Raw genomic sequence first — 23,486 nt, forward strand, 5'->3', positions numbered from 1 at the left:
GTTAAAAGTTAGTGTTGTTAAAATTTAGTGTTGTTAAAAGTTAGTGTTGTTAAAATTTAGTGTTGTTAAAAGTTAGTGTTGTTAAAAGTTAGTGTTGTTAAAATTTAGTGTTGCTGAAAGAAGGAAGTTAATGAGTTAAGAAAGTAAACTAGTTGATTAATTTACAGTACTTATATTGTTATTTTATATTATTTAAACAAAAAGATAATAATAGTAAATAAAAAATTAAATGAATAAATAATAAAAATTATTAGTTTATTTGTAGAAATAAATAAATGAGGATTTGAATTAAATCTAAAATTAAAATGACAAACATTGGTCCTCAAATTCCTCCACATTTACTAAATGTAGTCAATCTTAGTTCAGATGAGGATAAGAAAGATGATGATGATAGCTTTTATGGTCCCAGTCTCCCACCAGGTTTTCCAATAACTGAAAATAAAGTCATCGGACCTTCAATTCCTAGTCATATGTTAAAGTCAATACATAAAGGTACTTCGATATTTTAACATTTTTTTTTTTTTTTGTCTGAATTATTTAAAAAAAAAAAAGTTGTTTGATTACTTTGAAAACTGAAATCGAAAGTGTTTTGTTTAGTTAAGCTAAAAAAAATATTTGAAAAAAATTGATTGCTTTTTTTTTTTCTTTTTTTCTTTTTTTTTTCCATAGTAAAAAAAGATTTTCTTGTCTTTGTTTCTTTACACAAAAAACTTTTTACATTTGATAATGATTTCCAAAGGAAGATATTAAAAGATAAGAATAAATAGTTGATTTCAGATGATTCAGAAGATGATGATTTTATTGGCCCATCATTGTTAACTCGTAATGAAGACAATGTAAGTTCATTATTGTTAAACAATTTATTTTTAAAGAAGTAAAATTATTTTAATCTAGGCATTTTATTCTAGAAAGATTATTCAATTTTCAGAGTTTCCAACTTACTTTTTAATTTTTCAAGGTATCTAACTCAGATCAAATTCAGAAAGAAATTGAACAAAGAGCAGAAGCCATGAAAAATAAACTCCTTGGAAAGGTTTTTATTAATATTTTGTCTATAAAATTTTCAAAATTTATTTGTTTGCTAATATTATTACTCTGCATTTACTTTGGCCCCAGTCTACCATCAGTCAATCACCAGTCTACCATCAGTCAACCACCAGTCTACCACTAGATACTTACTTTTTCTTTTTTTAAATAATTTTTAGTAACTTAATGTTAGAGATATTGAGATTAATTTAAAATGATAAATGAATCAATTGGATGGATGAAAAAATGGATGAATCTTTTCCTTTTAGACTTTTATGGAGACCTTTCAATTGGCTTTTCATTTTTGAACACAAAAAAACACTGAACAAAATGAATTTTTTTTGTTTTATTTCAGGGCAAAAGATTCTTTTGTTATAAAATAGAAAAAGGAAATAAAATTTGCAAATTTTATTTCCCTTTAGATGTTATTTTATATATATTCTATTTTAAAGAATTTTATTATATTCTAAAAAAATGAATAAAAATTTTACTACTTATTTTTATTGGAGATAATTAGGCATAACTAAAATAACTAGACATAATTAAAATAAATAAGAGTAATTAGCTTGAATAAGCTTACACAGGTTTTGTTACACAAACAATTTTTTTTTATTATATTATTTGTTTTTTGAAAAACAAATAATATAATAAAAAAAATCTTTAAGAATAAAGTTTCATGTTTTCACAGAATCAGTTTTTATTATTTTTTCAGTTTTTATTTATTTTGTAAGTTGTTATAATATATATTTTAAGACAAAATAAAAAATGTGTTTAATGATGTGCGGTAATTGCTTTTTTAATGTTTTTTTAGACGGAAGAAATTGTGGAGCGAGAAAGCTGGATGTTAGAATTACCCCCAAGTTTATCCAAAAATTTTGGTAATGTATCTAATATTACATATTTATGTAAAACAAATATTTACTTTACTTGCATAGTTTATTTACATTATATTACTATTAGTTTATTTATATTATTTATTTTATATTTATTATATTGTTTATTTACATTACTTTACATAATTGATACAGTGTAATGAGTAGAGTTACCACTTTTTTACATTTTTACAGTTTTTAGAATTTAATTTTGCAAAAAAGTAAAAGGTGTCATGTACTAGCTGTTGAGTCTTGTACAAGCTGTCAGGTCATGTGCTAGCTGTCAGGTCATGTTCTAGCTGTCAAGGCATGTACTATCTCTTAGGTCATTTACATAGATTTAGGGTTAAGTACATAGCTGTATATAACATTTACTAGCTGTGGGGTTATGTATTAGTTATCAGGTTATGTTCATAGATGTCGGGTCATGTAGATAGCTGTCAATTTATGTACTAGCTGTCGGATCATGTACTAGCTGTTGGGTCATATAAGTAGCTGTCAGGCTATGTACATGGCTGAAAAATAGCTGGTTATATTAATGTTAATAGTCTAGTAACATCTAATTAGCACAGATTTTTATCTAAAAGATTAATGTGCATAAATTTTCTGATCTAAGAGTCAATGGTTGTCAAGTTTTAGACAACCATTTAATTACTGACATGGTTACTTGATATTGTCTATCTAAAGGCATTTGACTCTGGAATTTTTGGAATTACGTTTAACGTTTTATTTTTATTTTGCTAATTTTTTATCATATGATCAGACATCCTATTATAATATCAGACTCCCTATAATGTAATTACTCCATTTAATAATATGATCAGATGTGCTTATGTGGTTTTGCATCTTATATGAATTTATATTTTTTGGTTCATGGTTAAATAATAGTTGTTTTTTTATGTAAGACTTTATATTAAAACTAACGAGAACTTTTTAAATAAGCGATACATTTTTATATCAATAAATTAGGATTTGTATAACAAAGTTGTCTCTTAATTTATTTTGGAAAAATTAACAGCATAGTTATATTATAATATGGAGTGTATATTTTATATGTTTTTATATTAGTATTTGAGGATTTAGGATATTAAAAGATATAGATTGAAAATATTAAATAATTTTTATAGGATTAGGTCCAAGAACTTTTCGTGCAAATCCTATTGAACTTGGAGATAGATCTGTATGGACAGAAACACCAGCTAGCAGAGAACATAAAAGAAAGGTGAACTAATTGGTTGCAAGGTTTAAAGATATTTATAAATTTGCAAGTAGTTTTATAATTTTGTTTTGAAATTTTTCAAATCTTATAGGCTTGTAAAAAGTGCACAACAATTCTTTTTGGATTTTATCCTCTCAATACTCTCCAAATGTTTTTTTTTTTTTAATTTAATTTCAAAAATTGATTTAAAGATTGTATTTTGCAAATAGGAGCGAGAGGAAGCAGCAAAATCTGGTATTTTGAAAAAGAAAAAGCCTATAGAAATACATCAACCTTCAAAAGATGATATAGAAACCCAAACTCATATAACAGAGTACAATGTAAGTTATTTAAATATTTTTAAAATGGTCACACACAGTGAATACAATGTTTGTTTTGATTAAATATAGAGGTTAGTGCAAAAACTTCTATTTAAAATATAAATTTTTTTCTCATTATTGTTGTTATGTTTTAATTTTAATTTTATTTAAATTTAGGGTTCTTAATATATAATATAATAGGAACCCTTAATTTAAATAAAATATATGCAATTATATTATATAAAATTAATATCTAAAATGTTTTTATATATTCATAACACTTTAGAACAATTTGAAACTTTTTTTCTGTTGACCTGGTGATGTTATCTAAGAATTTACCATCCATTTTTTCCATCACATCAATTTTTTTTTTTACAGTTTATCCTACAGATATGGAAAATTCCATTGTTTAGCTTTAGTAAAGCTTTGTTTACATTAATTCTGATTGGTAGTTACATTTAAAAAAAAGTCTGGTGAATGGTGTTAATAGCTTCCAATTGATCAGTACAATCAATTTTTTTTTTTTTTTTTTTTTTTTTTTTTTTTCAAACATCTTCGCTTCCAACAAGGCTGCAAGCAGCCACTAATTAAAGTTGGAAGTTACTGAAAGAGAAAAGATGAAGATTGTAGAGCAAGATAACGATTGACGGACGACTTAAAAGATTGCAAATTATATGAATCAGGAAAGCAAGATGAAGGAAGCGAATTCCAAAGAGCTGATGTTCGAGGAAAAAAACTAGATGAATAAGCGTTTTTGGAGCACTTAGGAACAGTCACAGAAAAAGGATGACACTTAATTGAATGACGAGTAACACGAGAATGAATTATAGTAGATGGCACAAGAGACGCTAGCTCTTTAGAGCAGTGCCCGTTATAGTATTTGTAGAAAAGAGAAAGAGAAGCAACATTACGACGATGTGATAATGGTTGGAGGTTGGCTGCAAGAGCAGGTCCAACAATGTTTACAATGCGTTTTTGCACCTTGTCTAAAAGAGAAAGGGCATCATTAGAAGATCCACCCCAGATATGGCAACAGTATTCCATACAAGGCCGGATTTGAGATTTATAGAGATAGAGAATAGAATCCAAAGTAAGAAAGTGACGAGCTCGATAAAGAGATGCAACCTTAGCAGATGCTAATTTTGCAACTGATTTGATATATGGTTTCCAAGAAAGATTGGAGGTAAGAGTTAATCCTAGAAGATGAAGAGTAGGTGACTCATCGATACATCACCGTTCATAAATATAGGAAGATCTAAATTATTGCGATAATGATTGGCTGAAAAAAATTGAGTTTTATCTGAATTAAAGTTCACCAGCCACTGTGAGCCCCATGCTGTAGCAGAAGTGAGATCCTTTTCAAGCTCAAATGCCCCCTCCAAGCAATCAGAGGGTGTTGGTTTCTTATCACGACAAGAATAAATGGTAGTATCATCAGCGAACAATGCCACCTTAGATGTGAGAATATCTGGAAGATCGTTAATGTAAATTAAAAAGAGTATGGGGCCAAGGATAGAACATTGAGGAACCCCTGGAGTTACAGAATAAGAAGAAGAGTGTTGTCCATCGAGGACAACTTTTATGCTACGATTGGAAAGGAAGGAATCAATGATCTTAAAGATGTTGCCGGATACACCATAAGAAGAAAGCTTATGGAGAAGACCAGCATGCCAAACTTTATCAAAAGCTTTTGAAATGTCTAAAGCAATGGCCTTAACCTCTCCACCTTTATCTAATGCACGATAAAACCTGTCAGTTATTACTGTTAGCAAATCAGCTGTAGAACGAGAAGATCGAAATCCATATTGATGGTCAGAAAGTAAGTTATTAGATTCAAGATGAGAAATTAAGTGTTTGTTAATTAAAGATTCAAAAACCTTGCTTATGATAGGAAGAAGACTTATGGGACGGTAGTTAGACGAATCGGATCGCTCTCCAGAGTTTTTGAAGATAGGGATAACAGATGCCGCTTTCCAGCAGGCTGGAAAGCAAGACTCTGATAAGCACTTGTTTAATAGTTTTGAGAGTATAGACAACAGCTCCGGAGAACACTTCTGCAAGACAATAACAGGTATGTTGTCCGGGCCACAAGCTGTAGAAGAGTCTAGGCAGGAAATCACTTTAGATACAGATGCTGGAGTGATATGAATGTCAAGCAATGGATCAACCTGTTTGTTGGCAATATCAGGTAGAAAGCAACTAGTGGAATCAAGTGATGATATTGATGAAAAGTTTTTAGCAAACAATTCGGCTTTGTCTTTAGGTGAGGTGACAAAGTCTGAACCATACAAGAGAGGTGGAATTATAGATTTGCCCTTATTATTGATATTATTAAAGATTCTCCAGAAGTCACGAGAGCCTAATTTTTGAGATGAGATACAAGATTTCATGAACTGAGAATAGCGGGTTTTGGTGTTAGACAAAACCTTTTTACAATTGTTTCTAGCAGTAATAAACAGACGTCTGTTTTCTGGAGAATTGTTTTGCTGATAAATATGGAAGTAACGGTTTCGATTGGCAATCGCAGCAGCACAGTGTGAAGAAAACCATGGAAGAGAGTGGGGCTTGACCTGGAATCGTCAAGAGGGAATAAAAGATTCCATGCCAGCCTGAATCCACGAAGTTATGTAAGAAGCACATTTGTCGACAGGAAGACAAAAGATTTCTACCCAAGGGCCATCACGAAGAAAATCATGAAAGAATCCCAGTCAGCTTTACTGTAGTTGTAAGAGGTTCGATAATAGGGGGATTCGGGTGATAAAGAAGCATGAGATATTAGTTTTAGAGAGATCAAACTGTGATCAGAAGCACCTAAGGGTGAATGTGGAGAAACTGAGCACTGACTAGGATCAGAAACAAGACATAAGTCGAGTAGAGAAGGTAAATGATTCGGGTTGTCTGGAAAGCCAGTTGGAAAGTTGACTATTTGAGTTAGGGACTGAGAAAGGCAAAAGTTGTGAGCTTTAATGCCTGCCGAATCACTGACACTAGAGCCAAGCCATTCAGAGTGGTGAGCATTAAAGTCACCAACAACAACTATATTAGCTGATGGATAAAGAGAGAGGGCTTGGTCAATATGATCAGAAATAACGTCAAAAAGTGTGCAGTCTTGAGATGAAGGAGAGTGATATAGAACAAAGAGAAAGGCAATGGAGTGAAGTGGTGCTAAACGAAAGCACATTAAAGAATAGTCTGTGGATTCAAACCTAGTTTCACGACAAATGGGTGAATTCTTACGAATGTAAATGCCCAGGCCAAGCATGTGACTATTGGAGTCTTTACGAATTAGAGGAAGATAACCATCAACACTAAGATCACAAGATGAGACAGCCGAACTCAAATTAGTCTCACAAAGAGCAATTAGGTCTGGTGAACTTTGCAAGAGATAAGACTCAACAGAAGAAAAGTTACTTCGAAGACCACGAATATTAGTGAATGATAGGTTTAGAGAACTTGGTGATGATGATGGTTTTTTGTGTTTTATAGTTTTTAGTACTTTATTCATTTTAAATTAAATTGAAGAACTTGACTCAAAGCATAGATAGTACTCAGAACACTGTTTAATAGCCCAAGCAATTGCCTCATTACTACTAATAAACCCTAAGCCGTAACAAAGGGCTCCAAATGTGGCCTCCGCAATGCACACCAAAAGTACAAAAAGGGACACCATCCATGCGCAACATGGCACTGTTAAATACTTTGATATTTTTTAGCTGTTGATGGAATCAGCCTCTCTGAGAGCTACAACAGAGTTCGGGAAACCTGACTACCAGCCGGCCTCAGAACCATAAAACTGAGTTTTAGAGCTGTACCCTCATTAGGAGATAATAGAATGAGTTGCCTAGTCATAAAAACAGAGACACAAGCAAAACCCATGCATTGAGTCAAGAAGATCCAGCATTCAACATCCTAAACTGGAAACAATGTATTAAAATACATCTGCGCCAGCCTAATAGATAAAGAAGGGGTGCGAGGCTGGTCAACAGATAGAATCTGTTTACCCCTTAAGTCTTTGCCTAGGAGGCCTTCTACAAGACAGTAGCTGGGTGCATTTAACATCTGCCCAAGATGAGTATTTTTATCGAGACACCATCTCTAGCCTTTACTCAACCAAGAGCCCCAAGGCAGGGGGTGTTTTAAATCGGAGTTGGCATCTCCTAGCCTTTGCCTAAAAAGGCGTGTCCTACAAGGCAGCAGGACATGAAGCAGATTGTACTGGGTTACATGTTACCAGTAGCAGGATAACCTGATCTGACTGAAATTTACAACGTTTTAAATCTTAAATAAAATTTACAACGTTTTAAATGAATATTCAAGTGTTATTTCACTGTATGCTGTTTTTAAGTTTTCTAAGCTTATAAATATTTCATCTTTGTGTTTTACTTACTTTCATAGGTATATAAATATATCACTTTCAGATCATGTCTGCTCTTCTTTATGTTGTATAAACAACTCTGACTTCTTTTGCTATATTTGTGGTTGCTTCATAATTTTAAGTCAGAGAAAAAACATTGGTATATTTGTCAAACAAACATGTTTTGCATATTTAAAGTAAAACTTTGTGATCAAGACAAGCGGTAGTGGTGTAATGGTTCGCTTGCCTCATAAAAGAGAGAAGCTCTGAGTTTGACCCCCACCATTTCCCTGGTAGTACTGTGCTCAACTTGTTTCTCCACGCAGCACTCTTGTTCATCAAGGTTCTGCCGGAATTTCAGTGTAAATTTTTGAGCTACCTCATAAAAAAGCATGTTGAAGAATGCAACGACATTAATGTTGAAGAATGTAACGACAGCAATGATATAGATTTTGAAATTCTTGAGCATTCATAGGGGATTAGATCAGTATGAATTAAAGATTCGACACGTTTGGGCCTCTCAAAAAAAGCTTCAGAAATTCTAGCTGCTAATTGTATATAATAAAGTATAAAAAGTATATGTATGTATGTATAAAATCTATATAATAAAGTATAAAAAATAATAATAATAAAAACTAAATGAGAAAAACTTTTTTGTTAAAGGAGTGAAGGTATTTTACTTTTAAGCTTGAGAACATTTCTTCACTTTAAAAGTAACAGCATCTTAGTGTTTTTACAGTATTTCTACAATACTTTAAAAGTAACAGCATCTTAGTTTTTGCAATAACATTTCTGGTTTACTGAGGAAATTAGGGCTTTCAATCTACAATCCAGATGAATGGTGGTTGTTTTTGATAGCTTGAAGCAGAGCTTGAAGTGCTCTTTTACACAATGGCAATTTGTATGGTACAGTTCCTACAGAGCTTTCCCATTTTTAAATGTTTTTCTTTGTGAAGAACATGTGATAGATAGTCATTGAGTCAATGGAGATGTAGAGATAGTCATTGAGTTATTGCAATACAACAAACACAACTGGGTCATCTGTGTTGAACTTAAAATAGTGTACTTTCTTTTTGGCCATCAACATGGGTACACAAAGTATGTGGGATAGCAGAGCTCAAAAGAAGCATTGAGATAAATTAGCCTCCAAGATCAGATTTAATATATTTATATTATATTTAATATTTAATTAATAAACCCGGAGATCCTAACATTTTAAATAAGCCACTTGTTAAAAGGAAGAAAATAATATTCCCATCTTTGCATCATAAATCAATTTGTAAAAGCATTGCCTATTTAGGGTGACTGTTTCAAGTATATCATCTCACAATTTCCCGGACTTTCAACTCCAAATATCATAGTGGTGTGTTTGATGGTCTACAAATTTGGCAGATTATAAAAAATGAACAGTTCACTAAGACTAATCGTTTGTAAGACATTGAGAAAATTGCTTGGTTATCATTTAAAGATGTTGTGAAGAACTTTCTTGGAAGTACATGTGCAAGTAATTACGCAAAAATTGTTCAGAAGCAATTAGAGAGCTACAAAGCACTTGGTTGTAACATGGGTATTAAACTATATTTTCTACATTGCCATCTTCTCAGCTTTTAGGAAAATCTTAGTCAAGTTAGGTGGCGAGGAGCAAGGTAAGCTATTTCACCAAAGTTTAAAGGTTATACATATGATGGCTGGCTAATGTTGGAGTATCAAACGAGCTATAAACGAAGGTTTCTGCCCTAAAAACTTGCTCACAATTACAATAGTTTTAGCTATATCTCTTACAAAAAAATAAATAGTGCTATATAAACATTGTGTTCATCTCTGTTTCTTTCTTATTTTCTTGCATTTTTGACATTGGTATTTTTTATATATAAGTGTATATCGTAAATATGTATTATTCACAATTTTTAAAAAAATGAAGATTCTATAGTTAAAAAACTTGACGTGATAGAGAAAAACTAAAATCAGTTTTGGATTCCCCTCCAAAAAATTAGTTAAAAACAACTGTCAGTTGAAGTCTGCAAATATTTGTTCCCCAATGTAATATATATTTTTATGTGCATACATGCATGTGTGTATGTATATAAAAACAATGTATAAAGTTAGTTTTTATATATTGTTTTAACATACAAACATGCATGCATGCATATAAATTTCAAAATATTATTTTCCTGGCCACAGAAACAATGTTTTTGTTAAACAACAGAAATTTTTTATTTGTTTTCCAGTAAAAGATGAAACTTTCAACCCAAAGACAAAGCAAAAATAAAATTTTGTTACATTGCATAACTTCCAGATCAATACTCTAATAACAATAAAATTAAGTTTATTCCTATATATTGTATTTTATTGCAGAAACTAATTAAATTCAAGTCCAAATCCAATCAATTTGTGTGTGTGCGCGTGCGTGTATATATGTATATATATATATATATATATATATATATATATATATATATATATATATATATATATATATATATATATATATATATATATATATATAAATTAGTAAAAAACACTTATCTAACTTTTTTCTTCAACTTTAAGTTTCACCATTGCTGGATCATAAGGAAAAGTTCTATATTTATATATATATGTGTGTGTGTGTGTGTGTGTGTGTGTGTGTGTGTGTGTGTGTGTGTGTGTGTGTGTGTGTGTGTGTGTGTGTGTGTGTGTGTGTGTGTGTGTGTGTATACACACACTTACCCAAGTAGCAAACAATATTGGCGCAATATTTTAAACTATATTGCGCCAATATTGCCATGTGAACATTGTGCCAGTATTGGCAGTACAGTATTGCGCCAATAATGTCAAGTCAATATTGACCAATATTGGCAAAATGTTCGCATTGCAATATTGGTGCAATAATGTTTACAATATTGAATCATTATTGTAAATAATATCGCGCCAACATTGGGGATATAATATTGGCATAATATAGTTGCCAATATTGTAAATTATATTAAGCCAATACTGAGTATTTTTAATTATCAATTTTTAGTTTTGAAAATTATTAAAAAGCAATATTGTCTTGATAAATTTTAAGGAATTAAAGTTTATAACAGTTTTTCTTGTTTAAATGATAATATAAGTACCAGATTGCATTATTCTTTTGAGTTAAACAGATTATAGCCTAGGAGACTACAATGATCATAGAATGTTTAAAAAAAAAAAATTTTAAATCATGAAATTTATTTGAAGTAATATAAAACAGATACAAATGAAAAAAAAAAGATAGTACTCTAAATCCAAAATATAACAACATAAAATTAAGGCTATTTAAATAAAGGCACAAAAAATATGTATATATATTTATAAACTACTGCATTATCACTATCAGATAGTGGGCATTGACTTTCATTATTTAGCTGATACTTATTTCATTGCTCAATATTGGGCGTTGCTCAGTTATGGTTCGATAAGTTCTTCCGTCGCCTCTATCAATGGCCGTGGCCAAAAAGCTGCCAATTCTTTCTTTAATACTTTGTCAGTAGCAATTTCAAATTGAAAGAATACAACGCATTTCGCGAACTATTATTGTAAAATAATAAGCTTTTAATAAAATATTTGTTTATTAAAAAGAAATAAGACTAAATACAAAATAAGATAGAATACAAAAATTGTACCTTACCTATAATGACCTTTGTTTCTTTCCATACATTGAGTATAACATACTCTTTTAGCCATAAGCTGTAATAAGATTGTTAGTTAATAAGTTGTTGTTGTTGTTTGTAATAATCTCCATCCAATTCAAGGAAGTTCATTTAAAATAAATAAAAAAACAAATGTAATATAATTGGTTATAATAAAAGTTTAATGGTTCCTCGCATGTGTATGTTTTAGACAGGTTTCCATAATGTGATATTCTTATTAAAGTATGACATTATGGGAGAGTAAGAGCAATTGGTTACAAATAGATGCAACTCCACAGGTCAATCTGTATTGCAGGTCAGGACTGATTTTAATAATAAAATTTTTATAAAGTAATACAGTTGAAGTCTGCAAGGATAAATATAGTTTTGTTTTATTTAGACAGTTTTATTAGTTAAGGATTGATATAGAATGTGTTTAAGTCATCCAACGACATGGTTGGATGCCTGTATACACAGCCAATGATGATATTAGATTTTTTTGTGTTTATTATTTCAATAAAAATAGATTCTAGTTCTTATGCTTTTTATATAATCAGATCATTTCTTGGTTTATATGCAAAAATTTTATTGATATACAATAGTGCACCTCCAGCATGAGATTCAGTTGGCATTTGTTCATAGCAAAACCCATTAAGAGAGATGTTGGTAGAAGGGGTTTGATTTTTTAATAGTCTAGATTCAAATATTCCAATTATGTCATATTCAATTTTTGTAGAAAATAGTAAATTTTCAAAAAGATCAAAGTTTTTTGTGAGAGAAGTAATATTGAGATAAAGGATCTTAAATGATGATTTGTTGCTTGTAATATAATTAAGATTATCAATTAAGATCCGTTGACATTTGATGTATTAGTACTGTCAGTTTTATGAATCAATTTTGTTATGGGCCCAAATATATGCATCCTAACTTGGCTATTTATTATGGGCAGTAATTAATTTTGTTTTTGGGGTTCAACTATCAATGTTACCCCTTATTATAAAAAGACAAAAAAAGTTAAAATGATAAATTTTGCAGTATCATAAAATATAAATGTTTGTAGCGAAAAAACCCAGACCTAAGGTTCTTTTGTAAAAAAAAAAATCTTATTAAAATCACTATAGCTTGTCCAAATTTGAATAAGATTTTAAATAAATACGTTTTTTCGGTGAAATGAACATAATAGTTCAATAATATGGTCTGTTCTGATTGTTTATTGGCGATTTTTCTTAATTATATTTTCATGGTCAGAATTCTAGTATTTCTTGTAAAAATTGATAGAAATATTGTATTTTTAAAATTATATATAGTTAATATATGTCAGAACTAATTAGAACCAAGATCTATAGTGGGTTAAGGCACTTTTTCAAAAGATTTTAACTAAGTTCATGTTAACGCCGATGAGCGAAAGTGATCTAAAGACTACAAAATGTTGTTCTTTAGATTCACTGTTAGGGGTAGTAAAAATGTTTTGCAAATTATATATAAAAATAGAAAAGTTTCTTTAAATATTAAAAAAACCTAAGCAAAAAAAAAATTATAACATCTAAAGCTCTTGTTTGGACAGAATACACTGATAAAATCATGCTAAGTCCAAATAAAAAAATTCAAATAATTTGTAAATCGCCTTAACTACAGCGAATAGTTTCAGTTCTGATAGTGTCTACTTAAAAATATAAATAGTATGTTAATTTATGATTAAAAATTTTTTCTCTAAGAATTGTTATTTTATTAAGATCTACATCACATTAATGACTCAATATTTGATTACGAAAAAATCCTGCATGGCTGTAATTATTTGTTGGATTTCTTCACTACAAATTTTTTAGTGTTTAGTTTAATATCAGAAACAAAATAATTTTTTACATCTTCAGGTTTTGATGTTTTGTTCTTATAAATATTATGCAACATTGTTAGATGTGGATTTTAACTTTTTGCAAGTGTCGCATTCTGCAAATTTTTGCTTGATTCTTGATAATCTTAATTATATACAAATATATATAGAGAGAGATATATGTATATACATACATATATATATATATATATATATATATATATATATATATATATATATATATATATATATATATATATATATATATATATATATATATATATATATATATATATATATAAAATTGAATTAAAAATTAAAGAAAGTACTCATATAGGATTGGAAAAACCCGATATGAATAAACAAATAAATCATGTTAAAATGACTCTTACTATTTAAAATAATTTACCGGTTCTTTTGTTATATTTGAGATTTGATAAATGATTTTTATATATATAAAGTTTGTTATTAACTTTATGGCTTTTATTACATTTATTTTTACAATTATACTATATTTTATACTGCTTTTAACAAATATATTTTATATATATAACTGATGATGACTATATATAGAAGAAACTTCAAGTTGAAGAAAAAAGTTAGATAAGTGTTTTTTACTAATTTATTATTGCTCTGTTCTTTAAGAACATTGAGCACTCTATTTGTAAAATACACTAACATAATTTATATATATATATATATATATATATATATATATATATATATATATATATATATATATATATATATATATATATAAGATGTCATTCAAGAAAATATATGAAGTAATACCCCAATAAAACAAATATGGGAAGAATTACCACTGATTCATTCTGTTGAACTAAAAATACTTCTCTTACTTCTTTTTTCATTACTTAAAATTTTTATTTTAAAATCTTTTTTTGTAAAAAATTAATGTAAATTTTGTAAAAAATTAATAACATAAGGATTTCTGTTTACGTAAAAATATGCTATTAGACTTTAAAAAAAATATGCTATTACACTATTTCTATTTAAGAAAACTGAAGAACATTATGAATATCCAATAATCCTACGCATGCGTACCAATATATAAAAATGTAAACAGGTCAATATTACCAATTTAATATTGAGCCAATATTGGCAAACAATATTCCACAAATATTGGCATATCAATATTAATTAATATTGGCGTGGTAATATTGCGCCAATATTGGCATTCCAATAATTAGTAAAACAATAATGGGGTAATATTGGTATGCAATATTGATATGCCAATATTAGCGCAATGTTGTTTCCCAATATTGGTAAGGATATATTGGCGTGATATTGCTTGACAATATTGGCGCTATATAAACACAACCTATTATACCATATAAAGAACGAAGCTAAAAAACGTTTCTTTCAAAATACATACAAAGCAAAGTTTTGCGAGGAACGAATACGAGCAAATGTTGATAACTCTGATGATTTCAAAGCAATAACATCTATCACTGATAAGTCCTATGAAAATATGTTCATAAAATCTAGAGAAAAATTAAAGGATAAGTTTGAGAGATTAAGTAATAACGGCACTATCAACAATAACAACAACAAAAAGAAGAAAATTAGAGAGATAACGCTTAATTTAGCTAATTCCGAAATTCCAATACATCACAAAAAACTACTTGATCTCGGACCTAAGTTTGTTCCAACACCAAAATCAATACCATATTTAGATATCATTTCAGTTACCGAATCATGTGCCTTAAAATTGCAATATAGTAAGAAACCAACTGAGGGAGTTAAATTAAGACAAGAAGTTTTATCAATTTTAAAGATGGCCAAACCAGTTAAAAGTAACCTTAACAGTGAACAAAGGAGAGCTCTTTATGAAATTAGGAAAGATATGAATATTCAGATATATTCCTTTGACAAAGGATCTGGATTAGTTCGAATCGATCGAAATAGTGCTCTAGAAAAAATTAAAACACTTAGGAGATACAAAAAAGCTAAATTACGACCCAACTATTCAAATTCTTCACAAAGTTTAAATCACTCTCAGAAAGTTAAATAAACTAGGACGTTTTACCAAAAAAGAATATAAAAATATCTACCGGAGTGACGCCGTGCCACCACGTTTATATGGAGTAATTAAAGCCCATAAGCCTGAAAAGGTTACCCAATGAGGTTAATTGTAAGCACCATTGGTACACCTACATATAACATCTCTAAATATTTAGTCAATATGGTACAACCCACTCTAAACTTAAATGAAAAGCGTTTAAAAAATTCTCAACAATTTGTGGATACAGCAAAATTATGGGAAATTGATAAGAATGAGGTTCAGGTCTCCTTTGATGTTGTGAATTTGTACCCTTCGGTCCCGATTAAAGAAGCAATCATTATACTAGTTGAAAGATTAAGAAACAACCAGAGCTTTACATCTAAGTTAACTTTTGAAGAGATCAGATTACTTTTAGAACTTTGTCTTTCTCATTGCTATTTTTTATATGAAAATGATATTCACGAGCTCGAAAACTCCGGACCAATTGGGTAAGCTCTTATGATGGTAGTTGCTGAGTGTTTTTTACAACATCATGAAAGTAATGCTCTTTCATTGGCGCTTAACAACAACATCCATGTGAAATCATTTAAAAGATATGTCGACGATATTCATTCAAGGTTCCAAGTAGAAGAAGATGCGCAAAAGTTTTTAGATCTACTTAACAAACAACACAAAAGTATTCAATACACAATGGAATCTGCCGACTTAACCAATGCCGACTTAACCAATACATTAAACTATCTTGATGTTTCAGTTACCAACAATAAAACCGTACATATAGTTTTAAAATACATTGCAAAAAGCCAATCACAAACGTTCAAATTAAACCGAACTCATGCCATGACCCTAAAATTATCAATGGTGTCTTTATTGGTTTCGTCCATAGAGCACTACGTTTATGCACAATAAATAACATTGATGATGAGTTGTCGTTTCTTATTGATGTATTTGTAGAAAACGGCTATGAGAGGAAAAGTCTAGAAAAAATAGTTAAGTCTACAAAAGAAAGTGCTAACAACAAAAAAGATCTCACGAAAAATCAACATTTCCTAATGTCTCCAAAAAGAATTGTGTCTTTACCCCTGGAATCAGTCTTGAGTTACAAAGAGTTTTTAAAAAAGCAGGATATGCACCAGTGTTTAAGTCTCCAAAAAATCTCCTAAGTCTACTTAGTTCTAAAAATAAACCTACACTACCAGTTAATTCCTATCCCGGTGTTTACAAATTAGAGTACTCTTTATGGCAAATGTTATGTTGGTGAAAATGGACTGAAGATATCGTCTCGGATATGCCAGCATCAAACAAGTGCACAACAAGGTAAAGGGAAAAATTCAGCTGTAGCTGAACATTCCAAAATTTGCCAAGGAAATTCCACTGGAATGGTCGCAATACATTAAAAATAGAAATAAATAGTTTTAATAGGAAAGTTAGGGAAGCGTTGGAAATACAACACAACGAAAGTACCTTTCGCAACAATGGTCTTAACCGGGATGATGGCGATTATGTGACGGCGTCATTTTGGAAACCTATGTTCAAATTCTTACGTCACAAAAAACTCTCTTAAAAAACCCTCAAAAAGAAGCTCTTACAAAGAACATCGCTTTGTAAATTTAGACGGTTTTGTATAATATCATATTTTATATATATATATATATATATATAGACACACACATATGCGCAATTTATGGACAAAATAGTACTAAATCTTTTAATCAAGGATATAGGAACCATTCTGAAAATAAAGGTGAGTTTCCACTCATCCGTTTTTCTACGGGAAAGGGAACGGAAAAATAATCACGTGAGCATACGCAGTTTTCCTTCGGACAAATAAAAACTTTTATTACGCATCCTCACGTGATTATTTTTTCCTTTCCTTTCCTTTCCCTTTCCCATTTAAAAACGGATGAGTGGAAACTCGCCTTAAGAGTATTAAAAACCATGTTATTTTTTTTAGAAGCAGAATCGACCTCAGTCATTGCTCGAAATGCACAGAAGTAAACAAAAATCGGTATTTTACGTTTCTTAAGACTTAAAATCAATTCAAATTATTTAAAATGGAGAGTTTTTCATTTAATATAAGTAACACTAATATTAACTTGCATAAGTTATAAGTTTACATAAGTTTACAAAAATAATTCCGCCACTGAGAAAATGTTTTGCTCAAGATTTTAAGCAACCCTCCCCCCCTCCCCCTCTTTTTCTTTTTTTAAAGGCAGTTTCCCATTATTAAAGATTTTACCATGATACTTTCTGTTGCTGTTAGCGACATTCTCTTCAAATCATTTGGTTCCAGGGAAATATTCATTTAAGAGTTAAATTAAATAAATTTCATATGGAAACCAAAATCAATCGTAGTTTCAATATATGAAATAGAGGGCTCTTCCTTCGTCTCTTAAAAATAAAGGGTGTTTATGTGGGGTATTTTTAAAATATAGTGTGTTTATGTAAAGTGTTTACACCAAATGGTTACACCAAGTTGGTCTTACCAAATGTTTTTGATTTTTCTATTAAAATAGTTTGAAGTTGACTTGGTGTTTTATTTCTTATTAAATCTAAACAAAATTTATTGCTACTTTAACTCTTTTTTTAGAAAGTTGCTGCATTATGGGTAACATTACTTTATTTTTGTTTTTAGAGTGACGATTCAAAGATAAGACGGCCTTTTGATCGCGAGGCTGACCTGAAATTAAACCGCAGTAATCCGAAGGAAACAGCAAAGTTTATTGAATCAGCAAAATCTTTTTCGGATAAATTTTCTCGTGGTAGCTATGAAAAAAAGTTCCTGTGATCGCTACCATTATTACATCTTTTTATTTATGTTTCAATTAAATCATATATATATATATATATATATATATATATATATATATATATATATATATATATATATATATATATATATATATATATATATATATATATATATATATATATATATATATATATATATATATATATATATATATATATATATATATATATATATGAGTCCCTGAGATGCATAGTGGTATAAGTCACTCATATCTAATTTTGAGACAGAGGCATTTAGTAGACATTATATCATAAATCATCAAACTGTTTTAGAGGAAGTAAATAAAAATAGCATCATTATCGATATCATTAGACTTATACCACTCAGCCATGTAATAGAATAAACAAAATGCTAACCATTGGTGGCCATAACTCAAAATATTGAAAAAAGTGACTTATACCACTATGCATCTCATGGACTTATACCACTATGCATCTCATGGGCTCATATATAAAGTAGTTTAATTTTTTTTGTCACCAAAATCCAATACAATTAAATTATTTTTAATAACAATTTAAAATAATTAGTTATTTACTATGACAATGTTCTGTTCTACATAGCAATGGGTTTATATAGGGAGGCAAGGGAGACGTACTAATTAGCAGCAGTGGTAAGTTAGCGAAGTAGATAAATTTAAAACAACTGTTCACAACAGATTTCTTTTTTCCCGTGACAGGTTGTTATTTTTTCAAAAGTTACCACTTTTCATGATTTGTAGGTTGTTTATTGAAAAAAAGATATTTATTTAATAATTTAGTTGGGAAAATTTTCACCATTTTTTAAAGTAATTAAATGAGCTTCTAGCTAGAGGCTTCTTCAATTCTGCGATGGATGGACTAAGAAAATTAAATTTATGATCACTTGAGTTTTGGTGCCTTCAATGCATTCTAATCCAAATCTTCAAATAAATACATTGTTTTTATATAGTTAATAATAAACATCTAACTAAATTAACTCTGGGTCAGCATTAAAAATATTAAGTCTGGGTTTTATTGATATTAACTAATATTAACTCTGGGTCACCATTAAAAATATAAGGCGTGCGTATGTTCCAAACTGCTTTCCAAAACACAATCAGTTATATATTTGTTCAGCAAAATTCTAGAACGAACTTTCAAAGTAAATAACATCCTATTCTACTGCACTTTTAAGTTTTAATAAATCCTTGTTTCGTGGTCACCGCTTTATATAAGGCGTGAGTATCTTGCCTTATATAAAATAATGATAACTGCATTCCAAGACACTCAGTTAAATATTCGTTCAGCAACTAAATATTAATAACGTAACTTTATACCTATAAGTTTATTTTTTATTTTTTTTTTTTTATTTTTTTTTTGCCGTTTAAAAAAATACCTCAGTTATTATTAATGGTTGGTGTCATTTCAAAACTATAGAATGAACTACCTAAGCAACTTACTACTGTAACAAACTTTCTTTCAAAATTAGACTAGACTCCTTGTTGTGTAAAAAGTTTGGAGCAAATGTTGCTCCAAGTAGACCTAACGGTTATACCACAGAGCACCGTGGAGAAGCATTTAACTAGGAAGTTCGCATCTCTTTCTTTACCAATGTCGTTTATTGGGCTAGAACAGGCGTCAAATTTCAAACCTGGTTCTGAGTCAGAACTCTACCTACTGCGCCACGGACACTTAAACTTTCAAACCAGATTTAATCTACCTTTTATAGGACCACCTGGGATTACTGAAAAGTTATTAATAACCTAATTATAAAAGTATATTAATGCTTCTTTTAGTTTTCTTTTGAATAAATAAGAATTCTACTCATGAGAAAAATCAAAACTTTTTAAAGTAAATAAAAGTTAACGAAAGAAAAAGCAAGTTATACCAAAAATTAATTGGAAAAATGATTGTTTAACAAAATCATCATTTCTTAAAAGATATTTAATTTTCTTTTTTCAAAAATATAAATCAAGAAAGAAATCTAGAGAAAAGTTGGTTTTATATTTAAACAAAAAACAAAAAGTTTATTTGAAGAATAACTTTATATTAAATAAGAGAAAAGTTAATAAGGTAAGCAATAAATAAGAGAGGCCTTGTGGAAAACAATTTTTAAAATTAAAGACGAGCGGTATTGTCAAAAAAGTGGCTTAAATATGCTTTAATAGTTTTTTAAGTTCCCCAAGCAACAGCATAAATTTTTTTACTTGTATTTTTGCTTGCATTTGTCGTAAAATGCAAAACATGTTCTTATCAACAGAATCTTTAACAATTTTAAAAACAAAAGAACAAAAAGTTATAAAAAAAGTTTGGTTTATTTATTCATCTTGTTGTAAAATGCTCTAAATTTAGAGCATATTATTTACATAAAACTACTCAACCAATCATCTTGCTGTAAAATGCTCTAAATTTATAGCATATTATTTACAGCAAGTTGATTGGTTGAGTAGTTTTATGAAATTGTATTGGTCGTTTTAAAACGAACTAATACAATTTCATAAAATTCATTATACTTTACAATATTGCTGCATAAGTTTCCTCTGCGATTTTTCCACGGTTGGTTTTCATTTACAATGATACCTAAAACGCTAGTAAACTTTTTAATAGGTTCGATAATTTTAATTGTTTTTAATGATAAGGCCTTATAGAGAACATTAAAATAAATTATAAATTGTAGGAGTCCTTGTAAAGATCCTTGAAGAACCTTATAGGTTATGTTTAGAAAATCAGGTGAGCAACATCTTTCAAACGTGGAAATACTGTTTGCAATTGCTTTAGTTAGCTTTTATGTAGCATTAATACTTTCGATGATACCAAAATATTTAAGGGTTTTTAAAAGTATATAATGATCAATTATGTCAAAGTATATTATGATCAATTGTTTCAAAAGCCTTTAATGAGTATGTAAAGATGTCAAAGGTAAAATCCAACTTTTCAAATGAATGCACTTTGAGTAAGATGTTTTAATGCATGTTCATTTTAGCGATCGACCGAAACCGAAATAAACCGAAAATTAAAGTACTTTAGTTCAGTGCCGAAGCTGATAATTCGGCAGATATTTTACCGATACCGACATTTCGGCTAGTCAAAATTAATTTAATTTGAAAACTTTATTTAAAAATAAAATTTTGCATTCGTTATTTTTTTATAATCTATTATGTAAGAATTGATTACAGGTGTATCACAAATTGAAATTAAATATATAAGTTGGCTATATAAGTTAATAGAGAAAGTTAACGAAGCGAAAGTTTTCTCTGCAAAACAAGATTTTTTTGAGGTATTTTCTCAAAATTTTTGTGAAAATTCTCAAAAATAATTGTTTTTCTAAATTAGATAAAAATTTAAAATCTTTCAAATTTTCGGTTTTCAGTATGTTTTAAGTCAGATCAGGTTATCCTGCTACTGCTAACATGTAACCCAGTACAATCTGTTTCATGTCCTGCTGCCTTGTAGGATACGCCTTTTTAGGCAAAGGCTAGGAGATGCCAACTCCGACTTAAAACACCCCTGCCTTGGGGCTCTTGGTTGAGTAAAGGCTAGAGATGGTGTCTCGATAAAAATACTCATCTTGGGCAGATGTTAAATGCACCCGTCTACTGTCTTGTAGAAGGCCTCCTAGGCAAAGACTTAAGGGGTAAACAGATTCTATCTGTTGACCAGCCTCGCACCCCTTCTTCATCTATTAGGCTTTCGCAGATATACTTTTAATACATTGTTTCCAGTTTAGGATGTTGAATGCTGAATCTTCTTGACTCGATGCATGGGTTTTACTTGAGTGTCTGTTTTTATGACCACGCAACTCATTCTATTATCTCCTAATGAGGGTACAGCTCTAAAACTCAGTTTTATGGTTCTGAGGCCGGCTGGTAGTCAGGTTTCCCGAACTCTGTTGTAGCTCTCAGAGAGGCTGATTCCATCAACAGCTAAAAAATATCAAAGTATTTAACAGTGCCATGTTGCGCATGGATGGTGTCCCTTTTTGTACTTTTGGTGTGCATTGCTGAGGCCACATTTGGAGCCCTTTGTTATAGCTATAGTTTATTAGTAGTAATGAGGCAATTGCTTGGGCTATTAAACAGTCTACTGAGTACTATTTGTGCTCTGAGTCAAGTTCTTTAACAAATTTAAAAATGAATAAAGTACCAAACACTATAAAACACAAAAAACCATCATCATCACCAAGTTCTCATAACCTATCATTCACTAATAATCGTGGTCTTCGAAGTAACTTTTCTTCTGTTGAGTCTTATCTCTTGCAAAGTTCACCAGACCTACTTGCTCTTTGTGAGACTAATTTGAGTTTGGCTGTCTCATCTTGTGATCTTAGTGTTGATGGTTATCTTCCTTTAATTCGTAAAGACTCCAATAGTCACATGCTTGGCCTGGGCATTTACATTCGTAAGAATTCACCCATTTGTCGTAAAACTAGGTTTGAATCCACAGACTATTCTTTCATGTGCTTTCGCTTAGCACAACTTCACTCTATTGCCTTTCTTTTTTTTCTATATGTTATATCTTTTTTCTTGATGTTATATCTAATCATATTGACCAAGCCCTCTCTCTTTATCCATCAGCTAATATAGTTGTTGTTGGTGACTTTAATGCTCACCACTCTGAATGGCTTGGCTCTAGTGTCAGTGATTCTGCAGGCATTAAAGCCCACAACTTTTGCCTTTCTCAATCCCTAACTCAAATAGTCAACTTTCCAACTTGTTTTCCTGACAACCCGAATCATTTGCCTTCTCTACTCGACGTATGTCTTGTTTCTGATTCTAGTCAGTACTCAGTTTCTCCACATTCATCCTCTCGACAATTCCAGGTCAAACCTCACTCTCCTCCATGGTTTTCTTCACACTGTGCTGCTGCGATTGCCAATCGAAACCGTTACTTCCATATTTATCAGCAAAACAATTCTCCAGAAAACAGACGTCTGTTTATTACTGCGAGAAACAATTATAAAAAGGCTTTACTTACGCCAAAACCCGCTATTCTCAGGTCATAAAATTTCGTATCTCATCTCAAAAATTAGGCTCTCGTGACTTCTGGAGAATCTTTAATAATATCAATAATAAGGGCAAATCTATAATTCCACCTCTCTTGTATGGTTCAGACTTTGTCACCTCACCTAAAGACAAAGCTGAATTGTTTGCTAAAAACTTTTCATCAATATCATCTCTTGATTCCACTAGTTGCGTTCTACCTGATATTACCAACAAACAGGTTGATCCATTGCTTGATATTCATATCACTCCAGCTTCTGTATCTAAAGTGATTTCCTGCCTAGACTCTTCTACAGCTAGTGGCCCGGACAACATACCTGTTATTGTCTTGCAGAAGTGTTCTACGGAGCTGTCGTCTATACTCTCAAAACTAGTCAACAAGTGCTTATCAAAGTCTTGTTTTCCAGCCTGCTGGAAAGCCGCATCTGTTATCCTTATCTTCAAAAATTCTGGAG

General features: G+C 30.3%; 1 protein-coding gene across 1 annotated transcript; it reads left to right on the forward strand.

Annotated features, from left to right (window-relative positions):
• The first annotated feature begins 175 nt into the window (after positions 1-175).
• Positions 176-18,065, forward strand: LOC100202509 (GPALPP motifs-containing protein 1). The gene is made up of 8 exons (XM_065789061.1): positions 176-492; positions 778-836; positions 959-1,033; positions 1,838-1,904; positions 3,026-3,120; positions 3,327-3,437; positions 17,217-17,270; positions 17,898-18,065. The coding sequence occupies exons 1-8, from the start codon at positions 306-308 to the stop codon at positions 18,048-18,050; spliced, it is 801 nt and encodes a 266-aa protein (XP_065645133.1). The 5' UTR covers positions 176-305; the 3' UTR covers positions 18,051-18,065.
• Positions 18,066-23,486: the final 5,421 nt, after the last annotated feature.

This window comes from Hydra vulgaris, chromosome 01 (genome assembly GCF_038396675.1).
Source record: "Hydra vulgaris chromosome 01, alternate assembly HydraT2T_AEP".
Classification (NCBI taxonomy): domain Eukaryota; kingdom Metazoa; phylum Cnidaria; class Hydrozoa; order Anthoathecata; family Hydridae; genus Hydra; species Hydra vulgaris.